We start from the raw sequence: 16393 nt of genomic DNA on the forward strand, positions 1-16393 counted from the left end.
AACACCAGATCAAGTACAGTCTTTCCTTTACTTGGCTTATCTATATATTGCATCAGGAAACCTTCCTGAATACACCGAACAAACTCCACCCCATCTAAACCTCTTGCTCTAAGGGCCAAGTGGTTAAGGCGTTCGTCTAGTGATCTGAAGGTCGCTAGTTCGAGCCTCAACTGTGGCAGCGTGTTTGTGTCCTTGAGCAAGGCACTTAACCACACATTGCTCTGGCGTCTGTGTGAGGAGTGGTGCCCCCCACAGACTTCCAATCTGCACCTTGTAAGGCATGAAAATGCCTGATGCAGGCCTCTCATGGTCTGAGTCGACGTTCCCTCCCTCCTAAGGAGATGTTAGTCAATATTAGGAAAGTTAAAATCTGCCATCACAACAATCCTATTATTATTGCACCCTTCCAGAATTTGCCTCCCTATCTGCTCCTTGATGACCCTGTTACTATTAAGAGATCTATAAAAAACAACCAGTGGAGTTATTGCCCCCTTCCTGTTTCTGACTTCCACCCACATTGACTCAGTAGATAATTCCTCTATGAGAGGGTTCATCTGTCCTTTGACAGGTCTTGATGTTCGTCCTGCAGGGTGTCTAGCCACCCTCCTCACCAGGCAGGCCTGGTGGGGGAGCCAGTTTAGTCGCCGACCACCCGACCATGCGACAGGTAGTACTTGGTTACACGGTACCAGTAGCACGGTACGAGTGACCTGACCGACTTGCAGGTTGAGTCGGTCATGGGGAAGGCAAATGTCATGTTTGTATTAATCTCAAGAGGTCTAAAGACCAAGAATGTGATGCTGAGGCTTTATAAGGCCCTGGTGAGGCCTCACCTTGAGTATTGTAAACAGTTTTGGGCTCCTCATTTTAGAAAAGATGTGCTGGCATTGGAGAGGGTCCAGAAGAGGTTCACAAGGATGATTCCATGAATGAAAGGGTTATCATACGAGGAACGTTTGATGGCTCTGGGTCTATACTCAGTAGAATTCAGAAGGATGAGGGAGGATCTCATTGAAGCCTTTCAAATGTTGAAAGGCCTAGACAGAGTAGATGTGGAAAGGATATTTCCCATGGTGGGAGAGTCTTGGACAAGAGGGCACAGCCTCAGGATAGAGGGGCGTCCATTCAAAACAGAGATGTGGAGAAATCTCTGATAACATAAGTCCGCTCCTATGTCTTATGGTCATATGGTCTTATTTTCCTTTCAATTATGTGCCTATCTAACTATCGCTTGAAAGTCCCTAATGCTATCACCACCTCAGGCAGTGTATTCCAGGAACCCATCATTCACTGTGTAAAAACTTGCCCCTCACATCTCCTTTAAAATTACCCCCATTACCTTAAATGCATCCCTTCTGGTATTAGACATTTCAACCCTGGTACGAGGATATGGTCTGTCTGCTCTGTCTATGCCTCTCATACTTTGTGTCAAATCTTCCCTTAGCCTCTGTCACTCCAGAGAAAACAACCCTAGTTTGTCCAGCCAGTTGTCAAAGCACATGCGCTCTAATCCCGGCAGCAGCCTGGTGAGCCTCTTCTGCACCCTTTCCAAAGCCTTGACATCCTCCCTATAATGGGGTCACCAGAGGTGTACACAACCTCCAATGTGAGTAATTTGGAAGATTCAGGATTAGTTCATGCCAAAGACATGTACTAAATTTAGAAATGTACTTTGTAAAGCTGAAATTCACAGAAGCTGCAAATGATGTTATATTTTCAAAAGATATGTTATCCATTACAGAAAATCTTTACCTGAAGATGCTAATATTTACTTTAATACATCAACACTTGTCCTGGAGGCTCCAATGAACATCTGGGTGGCAAATCAGGTTAATACTATTCTTTATTTTAAATAATATTATCGAGGTGAAATTTAAGTGTTTGCTTACTTTCAATGAAACAGTTTGGATGATTTAAATGTTTGATCAATTATAACTTCTCAGAGCAACGATCACCTTAAATGCATGCTCTCTGGTATTAGACATTTCACCCCTGGGAAACATAGAAACATAGAAAACCTACAGCACAATACAGGCCCTTCGGCCCACAATGCTGTGCCGAACATATACTTACTTAGAAATTACCTAAGGTTACCCATAGGCCTCTATTTTTCTAAGCTCCATATACCTATCCAGGAGTCTCTTAAAAGGGCCTATCGTATCCCCCTCCACCACCATTGCCAGCAGCCCATTTCACCTGCACACCACTCTCTGCATAAAAAACTTACCCCTGACATCTCCTTTGCACCTTCTTCCAAGCACCATAAAACTATGCCCTCTCATGCTAGCCATTTCTGCCCTGGGAAAAAGCCTCTGATTATCCACACAATCAATGCCTCTCATCATCTTATACATCTCTATCAGGTCACTCTCATCCTCTGCCATTCCAAGGAAAAAAGGCTGAGTTCATTCAACCTATTCTCATAAGGCATGCTCCCCAGTTCAGGCAACATCCTTGTAAGTCTCCTCTGCACCCTTTCTATAGTTTATACATTCATCACCGTATGCCGCCTTAATCACAGAGTCAATCTTAAATGTCCTTAGCAACTCTGATTCCACCCCTCTCTCTGGCAATGTGTTCCAGATAGTCATCAGTCAGTGAGTGAAGAAGGTCATTCCCCCACCTTGCATCCCCTCTAGATCTTTCACTAGTAAATTCATCTCAATAGTCTAAACGAGGAAAACACTTCTATGCTGAACTTTGCGCATCTATACTCATGTCATTCTACAGATATCCCACAGGGAGCATCCTAACATGCTGCATCTCTGCATGGTATAGAAACTGCACAGCAGCAGACAGAAACACTCTACTAATAAGTAATCAAAACTGCCCAACACATCATCAGCATCGGTCTACCCACCATCAATGATATATATACAGAAAGGTGCCAGAAAAGGACCAGTAATATTGTGAAAGATCCCACCCACCCTGCTCATGAACTGTTCATCCAACTCTCATCAGGGAGGAGGCTACATAGTATCCACACCAGGGCAAGCAGACTCAATAACAGCTTCATCCCCAAGCAGTAAGGTTAATCAACACCTCCACCCACTAACATATCCCTCCACACCACCCACCACCACTAATTTACCATTTCCTGTTGAGTCACCTTATGTACTGACACTCAGTGTCCAGCATCAATTTATGGAAATACAATAAAACCTCAGTTAGACCCTACTTGGAGTACTGTGTTCAGTTCTGTTCACCTCATTGCAGGAAGGATAGGAATACTATAGAGAGAGTGTAGAGGAGATCTACAAGGATGTTGCCTGGATTGGAGAGCATGCCTTATGGGAATACGTTGAGTGAACTTGGCCTTTTCTCCTTGGAATGACAGAAGGTGAGAGGTGACCTGATAGAGATGCATAAGATGATGAGAGGCGTTGATGGTGTGGATAGCCAGAGGCTTTTTCCCAGAACTGAAACGGCTAACACGAGGGGACATAGTTTTAAAGTGCTTGGAAGTAGATGCAAGGGGGATGTCAGAGGTAAGTTTTTCACACAGAGTGTGGCAGATGCTTGGAATGCATCGCCAGCGAAGGTGGTAGAGGTAGATACAATAGGATCCTTTAAGAGACTCTTAGACAGGTACATGGAGCTTAGAAAAATAGAGGGCTATGTGGTAGGAAATTTCTAGGTAGTTTCTAGAGTAGGTTACATGGTCGGCACAACAATGGGGGCCGAAGGGCCTGTAATGTGCTGTAGATTTCTATGTTTAATCAATCTATGTATATAAGTTATCTTATGTATTTATATTTACTATGTGTTTTTATTATTGTATTCTTTATCTTATTGTGTTTTTTGTGCTGCATTGGATCCAGAGTAACAATTATTTTGTTCTCGTTTACTCTTGTATACTGGAAATGACATTTAACAATCTTGAATCTTGAAAAATTCAGATTTTATATTGATGTTGTGGGAATGATATTTTGAAGGATGCTGTTTCATACAAATAAGCAAAGTAAGTCGGGCTGAACCTTTCTGAGAGAGCACCAACAGAACCACTTACTGAAACTCAGTTTTTCTTTCAGTAACTAAAACTTCGATACAGAACTATATAATATCTTGTTTCTTCTTCTTGTGATTTTGGGGCTTTCTTGGTTTTAAAGGGTATGTAGGTTTCAAAACTGTAAACACAATTACTCAAAGTTTTCCCCATCTTGAATTTTCTTTTAGATTAGATTAATTTCATTCACTGTTCATGCTGTCGTCACCAGCTCAGACGTAGAGATTGATCCTCAAACAATTGACTTTGGTCCTTGTTCAATCTACGAGACGGTTGTGAAAACTATCCGGCTCATGAATAAATCCATCTTGAGCCAGGAGTTTGGATTTGTTGGCATTCCTGAGGTGAGTGAACTGCTGCCAAATGTCCCTCCCTATGAGATTTGAAACTAGTTTATTATCACTGATGTATGTAATGTGATGAACAGACTACTGCAGGCTTGTTCTTGCCGACAACAGCCCATACACTATCAATCTACAGGATATGACACTCAAGGACTTTAGCTATTTTTTTGTGATTGTATGTTTACACAATTGCCTCTGATCTGGACTGACATTTACGTGCCGGGCGGCACCTAATTAATTGGCTTGTTTATTTCGGCTTTTTTCTTAAAGATGTGCTGGGTGCGTTCTGGCTACCACTGCACCGCTGCATGCTTCGCGGCCCGGAGGTTAGGGACTACTGCCCTATTACTACTGCCTTCTTCCTTTCCCTACCCTTCTGAGCCACAGGGCCAGACTCTGTGTCAGAGGCGCAGCCACTGTTGCTTCCCCCAGGTAGGTCCCCCCTCCCCGCAACTGTACTCAAACAGGAGTATTTATTTTTAAGAGGGACAGCCACAGGGGTACTCTCTATTATCTGACTCTTGCCCTTCACTCTCCTGACTGTTCCCATTTATCTCTCTCCCGAGTCCCTAGTGTGACTACCTGCCTATAGCTCCTCTCTGTCACCTCCTCACGTTCCTGACCAGACGAAGGTCATCGAGCTGCAGCTCAACGCACCTGGTGCAAATGTGGCCGTCCGGGAGGCTGGAAGTTCCCCGGATATCACACATTGGACACCCAGTACAGAACACCGGCCTCACAGACATACTTCCTATTTCTATTCCTCACAGGTAACTTACCTCGTCTCGACCCGTTATCGCCAAAACCCGAACGAGCTAAAGCCCTCCTACTCTGCCTCAGATCACTCCTTTGATGACCGCTTCGCTAGGCAGTGTTCCCCTTTTATGCCTGAACCTTCCCTGCTTTCTCACTTACGATTGCTTCTCCGGTTATAGCTACTGATAGATGGTGTAAATTTTCTATGTCCTATGAGTAGTCATCACAACTGGCTTCTTACATGGTTGCAGTGGATGACCATGACTTCTTCTGTGCCCTTCACTCTCCACGAAGCGTTGCAAAACTGCCTTTTTAGCCTCACTGTAGATCTCATCCATCCAGTCTGCCCGAGCTGATTTTGCATGTTTGGACAGTAATGTCCCTATTTCACCGGGACATGGGTCCTGCTGTCTACGCTCAGTGGGTGAATGAGCTGCCCTAGAATGGGCATAACAAACCTCTTCACCCGAGGTGCTTACCCTCCCCGGTCACCCCAATCCCCAATTACTAACTAAAGGAAACACCAAAATAGTAACTTTACATTTGTTAAAATACAGAGCTACAAATCACTAAATGTTTCACTTAAACACAACCCAAACTGCTGTCTGCATTTTATATTTGTGTTGAGTATTGTGGGCATGCTATATTGATTGCAGAATGTATGGAAACACTTGTGGGCCCTGCCCAGCGCATCCTTAGTTCTATTGGTTGTTAATGCAAACTATGCATTTCACTGTATGTCTCAATGTACATGTGATAAATGAAACTGAATAGTCCGTAAAATCAGACATAGAACGCCTGAAGTTAGTTTGGTAACGGTATTTCTCTGTACCTTACAGTGTGTAGACGTGCAACCCAATGATGGCTTTGGAGTACTCCTCCCCCTAGAGGAACTGAGTTTGGACATCATGTTCAAAGCTAAACAAGCCAAAGAGTACAACTTCGAGCTGATTTGCAAGTCTGAAATCAACAGGTAACATGTGCAGTATCTGCTTTTAAGTGGGGCTGGTTGAAAGCAATCATCCTCACCCTCTTCCTCCTCATCTTCCTCTCCTCGTTCCCCCTCCTCCCCCTCCTTTCCCCCCTCCTCCCCCCTCCTCCCCCCTCCTTTCCTCCCTCCTCCCCCCTCCTTTCCCCCCTCCTCCCCCCCTTTCCCCCCTCCTCCCCCCCTCCTTTTTCCCCTCCTCCCCCCTCCTTTCCCCCCTCCTCCTCCTCCCCCCAACCCTCAACCTCATGCTCCTCTCCTGATCAGTCAAGCCATCAAGGGATATGACAAGAAGGCATATGTATGGGGTTGATTGAGATCCGGGATCGGCCATGCTGGAATAACGGAACAGACTTGATAGGCTGAATGGCCTAATTCTGTTCCCATGTCATGGTCTTACATATTCGGATTTAGTTATTTCAGTTAGTCTAACTTGTTCGGTTCCATGCAGACAATTTCTTGCCCAGTGGTAAATACTTCGACATATCGTACATTTTGGTCTCCTACCATACTTGTTTATTGGATTAGTGCCAGGTAGTGGTACCCTTGCCTGGATCCCTCTGGGATCTACGCTTACGATACTCTTCTTTCTGCTCAGTGAAGTATGCTGTTTCCTGACTCAAACTAATTCCAACCATTTTCATAGCAGCCTTTTCTCCAAAAATCTTCTTCCGTTCTGATTTCAGAGAAGTTCTGTCCAGGCTGTTAATAATAATCATCTGTCCAAGCAGTATCCGACAATTTAAAAGCTAATACAGACCCAGGAAGTTCCATTTTGTATTTATGTATTGGATTCTACTTTTGTTCAAAATCATAATATAAACGGCCATATTTTTAGAATTGTCTCTGTAAATTTTGTCTAAGTCTGAATATACCTCATAATTCCAATCCTTTTCTTCCTTCCAAAAAACAATCAAGTATATTTATTAGAGTATTTATACTGTCATCTTTGTTCAAATCTACCACTGAAATTCCCTTCGCAGTCTCTCGCTGTTCGTGAAAGCGACAAAGCAACAACTAAGGCTTGCTGCTTCTTCTCCAGTTCCATACCACAAGTCCATATTCCAATTTATTTTTTCCAACTTTCATAAGAGTTGCTCTCGTCAAATGCCAATGGGATCCTATGATTGGAAACCATCCTCTGGTACCACTGCTAATGCCCAAACAACAAAGACACATTTTGCTTTTGTTTAAACAACTTTATTTTTTGACATCTCCCATCAATACCTGAGGACTACCACCTTTACATTTCATAATCCCTCATTTTCCTCCAGCGCGCATGCACGTACCAGGGAACGTGCACGTGCCTACTAAATACTTACATCATCCAAATGAACAGAACTCAACACAGTAACCACAATGCCTTTAGTTTCAAAGTAAATATGCAAAGAGATAGGTCTGGTCCATGTGTTGAAATTCTAAATTGGAGGAAGGCCTATCTTGATGGTATTGGAAATTATCTGGAAAGTGTGGATTGGGACAGGCTGCTTTCTGACAAAGGAGAACTTGGAAAGTGGGAGGCCTTCAAAAATGAAATTTTGAAAGTGCAAAATTTGTATGTGCCTGTCAAAGTAAAAGGTAAAGGTAACAATCACAGGGAATCTTGGTCTTCAAGAGATATTAAGGCCCTGGTTAAGAGGTAAAAGAGATGCATAGCAGGTATAGGCAAGTAGGAACAGATGAGGTGCTTATGGTGTACAAGAAATGCAAGAGGACACTTCGAAACCATGAAGTTGCTCTACCAGACAAGGTGAAGGAGAAACCTAAGGGATTCTACTGATATGTTAAGAGGAAAAGGATTGTAAGGGACAAATTGATCCCTGGAAGACCAGAATGGTGATCCATGACTGGAGCCAAAGCAGATGGGGAAGACCTTAAATGCATTCTTTGTATCTGTGTTTTGTCGGGATGGATACAGAGTCTATAGAGGTTAGGCAAAGCAACATCAAAATCAAATTATAAGCCAGTGAGTCCGACATCAGTTGTGGGAAAGTTACTGTAAGGTATTCTAAGGGACCAGATATTTAAGTATTTGGATGTTGTTCGTCCATCGTTGACGTTGATGAGGACCTCAACATGTTCCCCCACCAGAGGTGCTACCCCTCCCTGACACCCCATATACCCCATATGGATAGACATAGGCTGGTTAAGGATAGTCAGCATGGCTTTGTGCATGGAAAGTCATGTCTAACCAATCAAACAATTTTTTGAGGAAGGTAGCAATAAAGTGGATGGAGGCAAGGCAGTGGGTGTTGTCCACATGAAGTTCAGTAGGGTATTTGACAAGGTCCCACATAGGAGGCTGATCAAGAAGGTTCAGTCGCTCGTCATTGAGGATGAGGTAGTAAACTCAGTTAGACATTGGCTTTGTGGGAGAAGCCAGAGAGTGGTAGTAGAGGGTTGCCTCTTTGACTGGAGGCCTGTGACTAGTGGTGTGCCACAGGGACGGTGTTGGGTCCTTTGTTGTTCGTCATCTATATCAATGATCTGGATGATAATGTGGTTAACTGGATCAGCAAATTTGTGGATAACACCAAGATTGGGGGTGTAGTGGACAGTGAGGAAGGTTATCATGGCTTCCAGGGAGATCTGCATCAGCTGGAGAAATGGGCTGAAAATGGCAGATGGAATTTACTGCAGACAAGTGCAAAGATTTTCATTTTGGTAGAACCAAGTCAGGTGGGTCTTACATAGTGTACGGCAGGGCACTGATGAGTGCGGTAGAACAAAGTGATTTTGGGAATATAGGTCCATAATTTATTGAAAGTGGCATCACAGGTAGATAGGGTAAGTTTTTGGCACATTGGCCTTCATTAGTCAATATATTGAGTACTGAAGATGGAATGTTATATTGAAGTTGTATAAGACCTAATTTGGTGAGGCCTGATTTGGAGTATTATGTGCAGTGTTGGTCACCTACCTACAGGAAAGATGTAAACAAGGTTGAAAGAGTACAGAGAAAATTTACAAGGATGTTACCAGGTCTAGAGGACCTGTGTTATAAGGAAAGATTGAATATGTTAGGACTGTGTTCTTTAGAACATAGAAGATTGAGAGGAGATTTGATAGATGTGTACAAAATGATGAGTGGTATAGATAGAGTAAATGTAAGGAGGTTTTTTTCGCTGAGGTTGGGTGGGACTGCTACCAAAGGACATGGGTTAAGGGTGAAAGGAGAGAAGTTTAAGGAGAATATAAGGAGAAACTTCATTATTCAGAGAGTCATGAGAGTGTGGAATCATCTGCCAGCACAAGTGGTCCATGCAAGCTTGATTTCAGTGTTTAAGAAAAGTTTGGATCGGTACATGGATAGTAGGGATAGTAAGGCTATGGTCCTGATGTAGGTCAATAGGACTCCCATCATAGCAGACCCCCCTTGTAGTGCTGACTTCCATTGTAGTGCCGGCTGCCGTTGTAATTCTGACTCCTGTTGTAGTGCTGACTCCCACTGTAGTGTGGACTTCCATTATAGTTCTGCCTCCCATTGAAGTGCTGACTCCCGTTGTAGTGCTAATTCCCCTTGTAGATCTGACTCCATTCTAGTACTGGCTCCCATTGTAGTATTGACTCTCATTGAGGCGGAATCCTGTTATAGTACTGGCTCCCTTTGTAGTGCTGATTCCTGTTGTCATGCTGAATTCCGTTGTAATTCTGGCTCCTGTTGTAGTGTAGACTCTCGTTGCAGTGCCGACTCTCATTGTATCTGACTCAGATTGTAGCTTACTCCCGTTTTAGTGCTGACTCCACTTGCAGCACTTGACTCCTACTGAAGTACTGAATTCCCTTGCAGAACTGACTCCTGTTGTAATCACTCACACTGTGGTGCCAACTCCCATTGTAGTACTAACTCCCACTGTAGGTCTGACTTCTGTTGTAGTGCGGACTCTTTGTAGTTCTGGCTCCCATTGTAGATGACTCTTGTTGTACCTGTCTCCTGTTGTAGTGCTGACACCCATTTTTCTGACTCCCAGTGTAGTGCTGACTCGCATTGTGGCTGAATCCCATTGTAGCACTTCCATTTCAGTATTGATTCACGTTGTAGTGCTGATATTTGTTGTAGCGGACACACATTGTAGTGCTGACTCAAGTTGTAGTTCTGACTCCCATTGTAATACTGACAGCCGTTGTATTACTGACAGCCGTTGTAGTACAGACTTCCATTGTGTTGACTCCCATTCTAGTGCTGACTCCCATTGCAGTGCTGCCTATCTTTGTTGTTCTGACTCCCGTTGTAGTGTTGACTCCCATTGTAGCTGAATGCTATTGTAGCTGTCTGTTGTTGTAATGCTGATTCCCATTGCAGTACTGACTCCCATTCTAGTACTGACTCCCATTCTAGTGCTGCATACCATTGTTGTGCCTACTCCTGTTGTAGTGCTGACTCCTTTTGTAACTGACACCCATTGTAGTACTGACTCCCATTCTAGTACTGACTCCTGTTGTGGTGACTCCCTTTGTAGTTCTGACTCCCATTGTGGCTGACTACCTTTCTAGCTGACTCCCCTTACGGTTCTGACTCCTATGATATCTGAATGCTGTTGTAGTACTGTCTTCTATTGTAGTGCTGACCCCCATGACGGTACTGACTCCAGTTGCAGTACTGAATCCCCTTGTATTACTGACTTCTGTTATAGCTGGCTCCCGATGTAGCAGACAATCATTGTAGCTGAATGACATTATAATACTGACTTCTGTTGTAGTGCTAATTCCCATTTTAGTACTGACTCCCACTGTAGATGTCTCCCATTGTAGCTTACTTCCATTGTAGTGCTAATTCCTGTTGTAAGACCATAGACCATAAGACATAGGGTCAGAATTATGCCATTCAGCCCATCAAGTCTGCTCCGCCATTCCATCATGGCTGATCCTGGATTCCACTCACACCCATACACCTACCTCCTCACCATATCCTTTGATGCCCTAATCCAGGGGTGGCCAACCGTTTATATTCCATGCGTCAATTTCTTAATCACATATTCTTTCTGTAACTCAGACCCCCAAGCACTAGCTTCAGTTTTCCTTCAATTTCAGTCTGATGTTGTGTTTTATAGTGTCTATTAAGATCATGTCTTCTATTATATGAGAAAGTGTTTTCACAAACAATGCACAACGGTTTTCCTGACGGACCCGCTATAAATAAGAACTGATTTTCCCACTGTTCATTGAATTCATGCTTACTAACACTTTCTGCTTTTCTTTTGCACTGTGATGGGTAACTGAATGTAAAAACAAGGGTTAATTTTCAAAAAAGTACAAAACTGCAAACATTCACAAAGGACGAACAAAGCACGACTCCGTAGTGCATTAATGTCAATTGTAAACTGACTGGCAAAAACCTGCGACGCACCGCTGGTGCAGACGCCCGGCGCCTCAGGATCAAACAAGTATCAAGCATGTATTGAACCGTTATGGAACGACTGCAGAACAAAAGTCCTTCTTTCCTAGTTTGACTCACTGAACATTTTTTAAAATTGAAAACAGATTAATGTGAAAGAAGATAACATTCAACAAAAGATGTGCATGAAATAATAAAATCGCTAAAAATAATTGCTAAGTTTTAGATTTATTCTCAGTAAAACCCATTTCTAGCTCTAAGCTACTTGAATTCCTGTTATAGATTTTTTTTCTACAAATCGGTTTTTGGTTAATACCTTTTGCATGAGTAGGCTTACTTTTTTATTATTATCACTGGGGTGCAAAGTGCCACTTCTAATCATCCAATACACCACTTCTGGCACATGCGCCTTAGGTTTGCCATCCCTGCCTTAACCGATCAGGAAACAATCAACTTTTACCTTAAATATATCCACAGGCATGGCCTCTACCACAATCTGAGGCAGAGTATTCCACAGATTCACACCTCTCTGGCTAAAAAAAAAATTCCTCCTCACCTCTGTGCTAGAAGGTCGCCCTTCAATTTTGAGGCTATGCCCTTTAGATCTGGATATCCCTACCATAGAAGATATCCTCTCCATATCCACCCTATCTAGTCTTTTCAACATTCAGAGGGTTTCAATGAGATCCCCCGCATTCTTCTAAATTCCAGTGAGTACAGGCCCAAAGCTGCCAAACGCTCCTAATACGTTAATCCCTTCATTCCTGAAATCATGCTCATAAATTTCCTCTGGATTCTCTCCAATGACAGCACATCCTTTCTGAGATATGGGGCCCAAAACTGTTGACAGTACACCAAGTGCAGCCTGACTAGTGTCTTATAAAGCCTCAGCATTATCTCCTTGCTTTTATATTCTACTCCCCTTGAAATAAATAGCAGCATTGCATTTGCCTTCTTTACCACAGACTCAATCTGTAAATTAATCTTCTGGGAGACTTGCATGAAGACTCCTAAGTCCCTCTGCACCTCTGATGTTTGAACCTTCTCCCCATTTAGATAATAGTCCTCACAATTTCTTTTACTAAATTCATTATCTTACATTTCACAGCACTGTATTCCATCTGTCACGTTTTTGCCCATTCTTCCAATTTGTCCAGCTGCAATCACATTGCTTCCTCAGCACTACCTACCCCTCCACCTATCTTCGTCTGCAAATTTTGCGAGAAAGCCATCGATTCCATTATCCAAATCATTGACAAACAATGTGAAAAGTTGTGGTCCTAATACTGACCCTGAGGAACACCACTAGTCACCGGCAGCCAACCAGAAAATGCCCCCTTTATTCCCACTCACTGCCAACTGACATTTAGCAGGATTAATAATCAACCTGTGTTAGCTGAAGTGCTCGAAAAGTGTGCAGAGATGTACATGTACGTATTCGGATTTGGATGCACTGTTGACGAGTATATAATCCAGGTAAACAAAAAGAAAATCTAAGTCTTTTAATACAGAGTCCATTAGCTGATGGAAAGTCTGTGCTACATTTCTCAGTCCAAACGGCATGTGCAGAAACTCACAAAGGCCAAACAGGGTTATCACAGCTGTTTTGAGAATGTCCGAGCGTACCAACATCTGATGGTAGACCCTAGCTAGATCAACTTTGGAAAACATTAACTTTCCATCTAAGTGTGCCAAAAAGTCTTGGATGTGTGTGACTGGGTAATGATCAGGGGTGGTGGCTTCATTAAGGCATCAGTAATCCCACATGGGCGGCAACCACCATCGGACATAGAAACCTTATGGAAGAGTGAAGTCTAAAGGCTATCCGACCGGCATACAATGCGAGGTATTTCCATGTTGGCAAACTCAACCTTTGTGGTTATCAGCTTTCCTGGGTCCAGTCTACATGCACGGGCATGGACTGGCCAGCCAGTTGTGGGAATGTAGTGCTCAACCCCATGTTTTGTGACTGTATGTGGGCTTGGTGAGGTCTGGGAATTCACCCAGCAGTCGAGTAAACTCACTTTCAGTAGGCGTATGCTTGACAGAGTTGTTGTGGGGATCTTACCGGGTGAGCAGGTTTTACGACATAAAGTCCTCGACATCCATAAGCTGGCAATTCTTAAGTTCAACTATCAGTCCTTGGGGACACAAGGCACCGAAAAGAGGTCTAGCCACTTTAGCCAGGATGAAGTCGCATGTGTAACTTCACCCACTGTAGCAGAGTGTCACCTGTCGTGTTCTGTAAGTCTGGATCTTGCTGTCACTGGCGGCCTCCAGCAAGATCTCATTTCTCTTTGGCTTCTCAACAATGGATGATGTTGGCAGCACACTCACTTGAGCACCCATGTCACACAGAAAGCGACGCCCTGCAAGGGTGTCTATAATGTGTAGTAGACAACCCTAATCCTAATGCATGGCAGCTAGAACCCCTGGTGTTCACAGATGTCTGATGTCCCAATGAGTTAACACTGTCAAATCTGCAAAGCGGTTGTCCCTTTCTAGTGTTCATACTAAAGCAAGCGTGGTAATGAACATTGATTACTGTAAACTCTGGTCATTTCTCCCATATCTTGTCTTCCATTCCCATTCTGGCTCCCCTCTTACCTGGCTGCCTCTCACCTGCCTCTGGATCTGAATCTCCTTCCCTTTATCCCATGGTTCACTCTCCTTTCCTATCAAATTCCTTTTTTTTCAGCTCTTTACCTCTTCCACTATCACCTCCCAGCTTCATATTTCATCCCTCTCCCCCACCCACCCAGCTTCCCCCTCCCCCGGTTTCACCTATCATCTGCCATCTTGTATTCCTCCTCCTCCCTCAACCTTCTTATTCTGGCTTCTTCCCCCCTCTTTTCCAGCCCTGATAAAAGGTCTCGGCCTGAAACATTGACTGTTTATTCCCCTTCATAGACTTGACCTGCTGACCTCCAGCATTTTGTGTGTTTTGCTCTGGATTTCCAGCATCAGCAGAATTTCTTGTGTTTATTATTAATATGTTCTGTTTCATTTCTTAGGGAGTTCAGGATTTCCTGCACAGCTGTCGGTGTCCTCCCCCCACTGCAGTTGTCGCATTCAGTGGTTCACTTTGCTGCTACAGCCCTATATGATATGTCTACAGTGACTCTGTATGTGGTGAACTCACGCACCAGCCAGAATAAATTCACACACCCCGAAACCCGGATCAGAAGTGGAGAAGTTGCTCCCGTGGGACCCGCAACATTTGAATTTATCATTCCGGAATTCTCCCATCTAACCATCGTGCCTGCTGTTGGGACAGTGTTGCCAGGACAGGTCAGAGATTCTCTGCAGCATGGTAACATGGCAACATGGCAGAACAGAAAGTGATAGGATCACTTAGCTACAGGGAGAATTCACAAACTCCTTACAAACAGTGGCAAGAATTGAACCCCAATCGGTGAATGCTGGTACTGTAAAGCATTGCACTAATCACTTCACTACTGTGCCACAAAGAGTAGAGTAACTAAAGTTAAGTGTGAACATGCAAATTAGGACCAGGCGTAACTCAGCTCCTCAAACCTGCTCTATCGTTTAAAAAGATAATGGGTGATCTAACTATCACCTCAATCACATCCTAGCATCACTTAATGGACTTACAATCAATCTATGTATGTAAGTTATCTTACAGATTTATATTTATGGTGTTTTTTCATTATTGTGTTCTTTATGTTATTGTGTTTTTTTGTGCTGTATCAGATCTGTGTAACAATTACTTAATTCCCCTTTAAACTTGTGTACTGGAAATAACGTTAAACAATCTTGAATCTTGACACTTAAATCGAGCCACCATAACCTTTCATTTTGGATTTGCAATTAGCTTGCCCACAGAAGGAAGCAGTAGATGGAGGATATTCCACCTGGAGGTTGGAGACCAGTGGTGTTCTGTAGGGATCTTTCTTGGACTCCTGTTGTTTGTGATTTTTTTAACTGACTTGGATGAGTAAGAGGAAGGGTGGGTTAGTAAGTTTGCAGATGACACAAAGGTTGGTGGAGTTGTGGATAGCGTAGAAGGTTGCCTTGGGTTACAATCGGACATTGACAGGACACAGAGCGGGACTGTGAAGTGGCAGATGGATTTCAACCCAGAAAAGATTCATTTTGGGAAGCTGAACTTGAAGGTAGAGTACAGGATTAATGGCAGGATTCTTAAAAGTATGGAGGAACAGAGGGATCTTGGGATTGCAAAGATTTACAACCCTCTGAGAAAATAAAATTCATCTTACTCAATCTTAAAGGCTCAACCCTTCAATTTTAAGTAGTGATCCTATAGTTCTAGAATCTCCCACAAGAGGAAATATCCTTTCCACATTAACCTGTGACAATCCTTAAAAATCTTTTGTTTCAATCAGACAAGTCCTGTCTCACTCTAATAATCTCCAGTGAATACTAGCTTAGCCTGCCCAACCTTTTCCCATTAGACCACCTGCCTTTTACTGTCATAGTCAAGTAAACTTCCTCTGAATCGCTTCCATTGTGTTAACATCCATCCTTGAACAAGAAGGCCAACTCTGTAAACCAGATGTGGGCTCAATAGTACCCTACATAACTGAAACATAACCTCCTGTTTCTGTGGACCCACAGGAGACGGCAGAAGCTGGAATGTAGAGCAACAAACAATCCACGGGAAGAACTCAACTGGTCGAGCAACATCTGTGGGAGGAGAATAATTATCTCATGTTTGGGTCAAAACCCTGCATCAATCAACAATTGCTTTACTCTCACAGATGCTACTCGACCTGCTGAGTTCTTACAGTAGATGGCATTAGTTAATGTTATGTGTGTTAGTTAATGGTATTAGTTAATGGCATTAGTGTAATGTTATTACAGTGCCAGCGACTCAGGTTCAATTCCCACCACTGTCAGTAAGGAGTTTGTACATTCTCCACATGACCATAAAACCATAGATATAGGAAAAGAATTAGGCAACACACACAAAATGCTGGAGGAAC

The 16393-nt window shown here is 43.3% G+C and overlaps 1 protein-coding gene across 1 annotated transcript in view; it reads left to right on the plus strand.

Annotated features, from left to right (window-relative positions):
* The window catches only part of cfap74 (cilia and flagella associated protein 74), a 355344-nt gene that overhangs the window by 270427 nt on the left and 68524 nt on the right, over nt 1-16393 (plus strand). The window contains exons 24-27 of the mRNA XM_063032843.1: nt 1742-1829; nt 4177-4350; nt 5946-6079; nt 14441-14717. Coding sequence (XP_062888913.1) covers nt 1742-1829; nt 4177-4350; nt 5946-6079; nt 14441-14717 — 673 coding nt within the window. The remainder of the gene's footprint in view (nt 1-1741; nt 1830-4176; nt 4351-5945; nt 6080-14440; nt 14718-16393) is intronic.

The sequence above is a fragment of the Mobula hypostoma genome, chromosome 25 (genome assembly GCF_963921235.1).
Source record: "Mobula hypostoma chromosome 25, sMobHyp1.1, whole genome shotgun sequence".
NCBI classification, from domain to species: Eukaryota; Metazoa; Chordata; class Chondrichthyes; order Myliobatiformes; family Myliobatidae; genus Mobula; species Mobula hypostoma.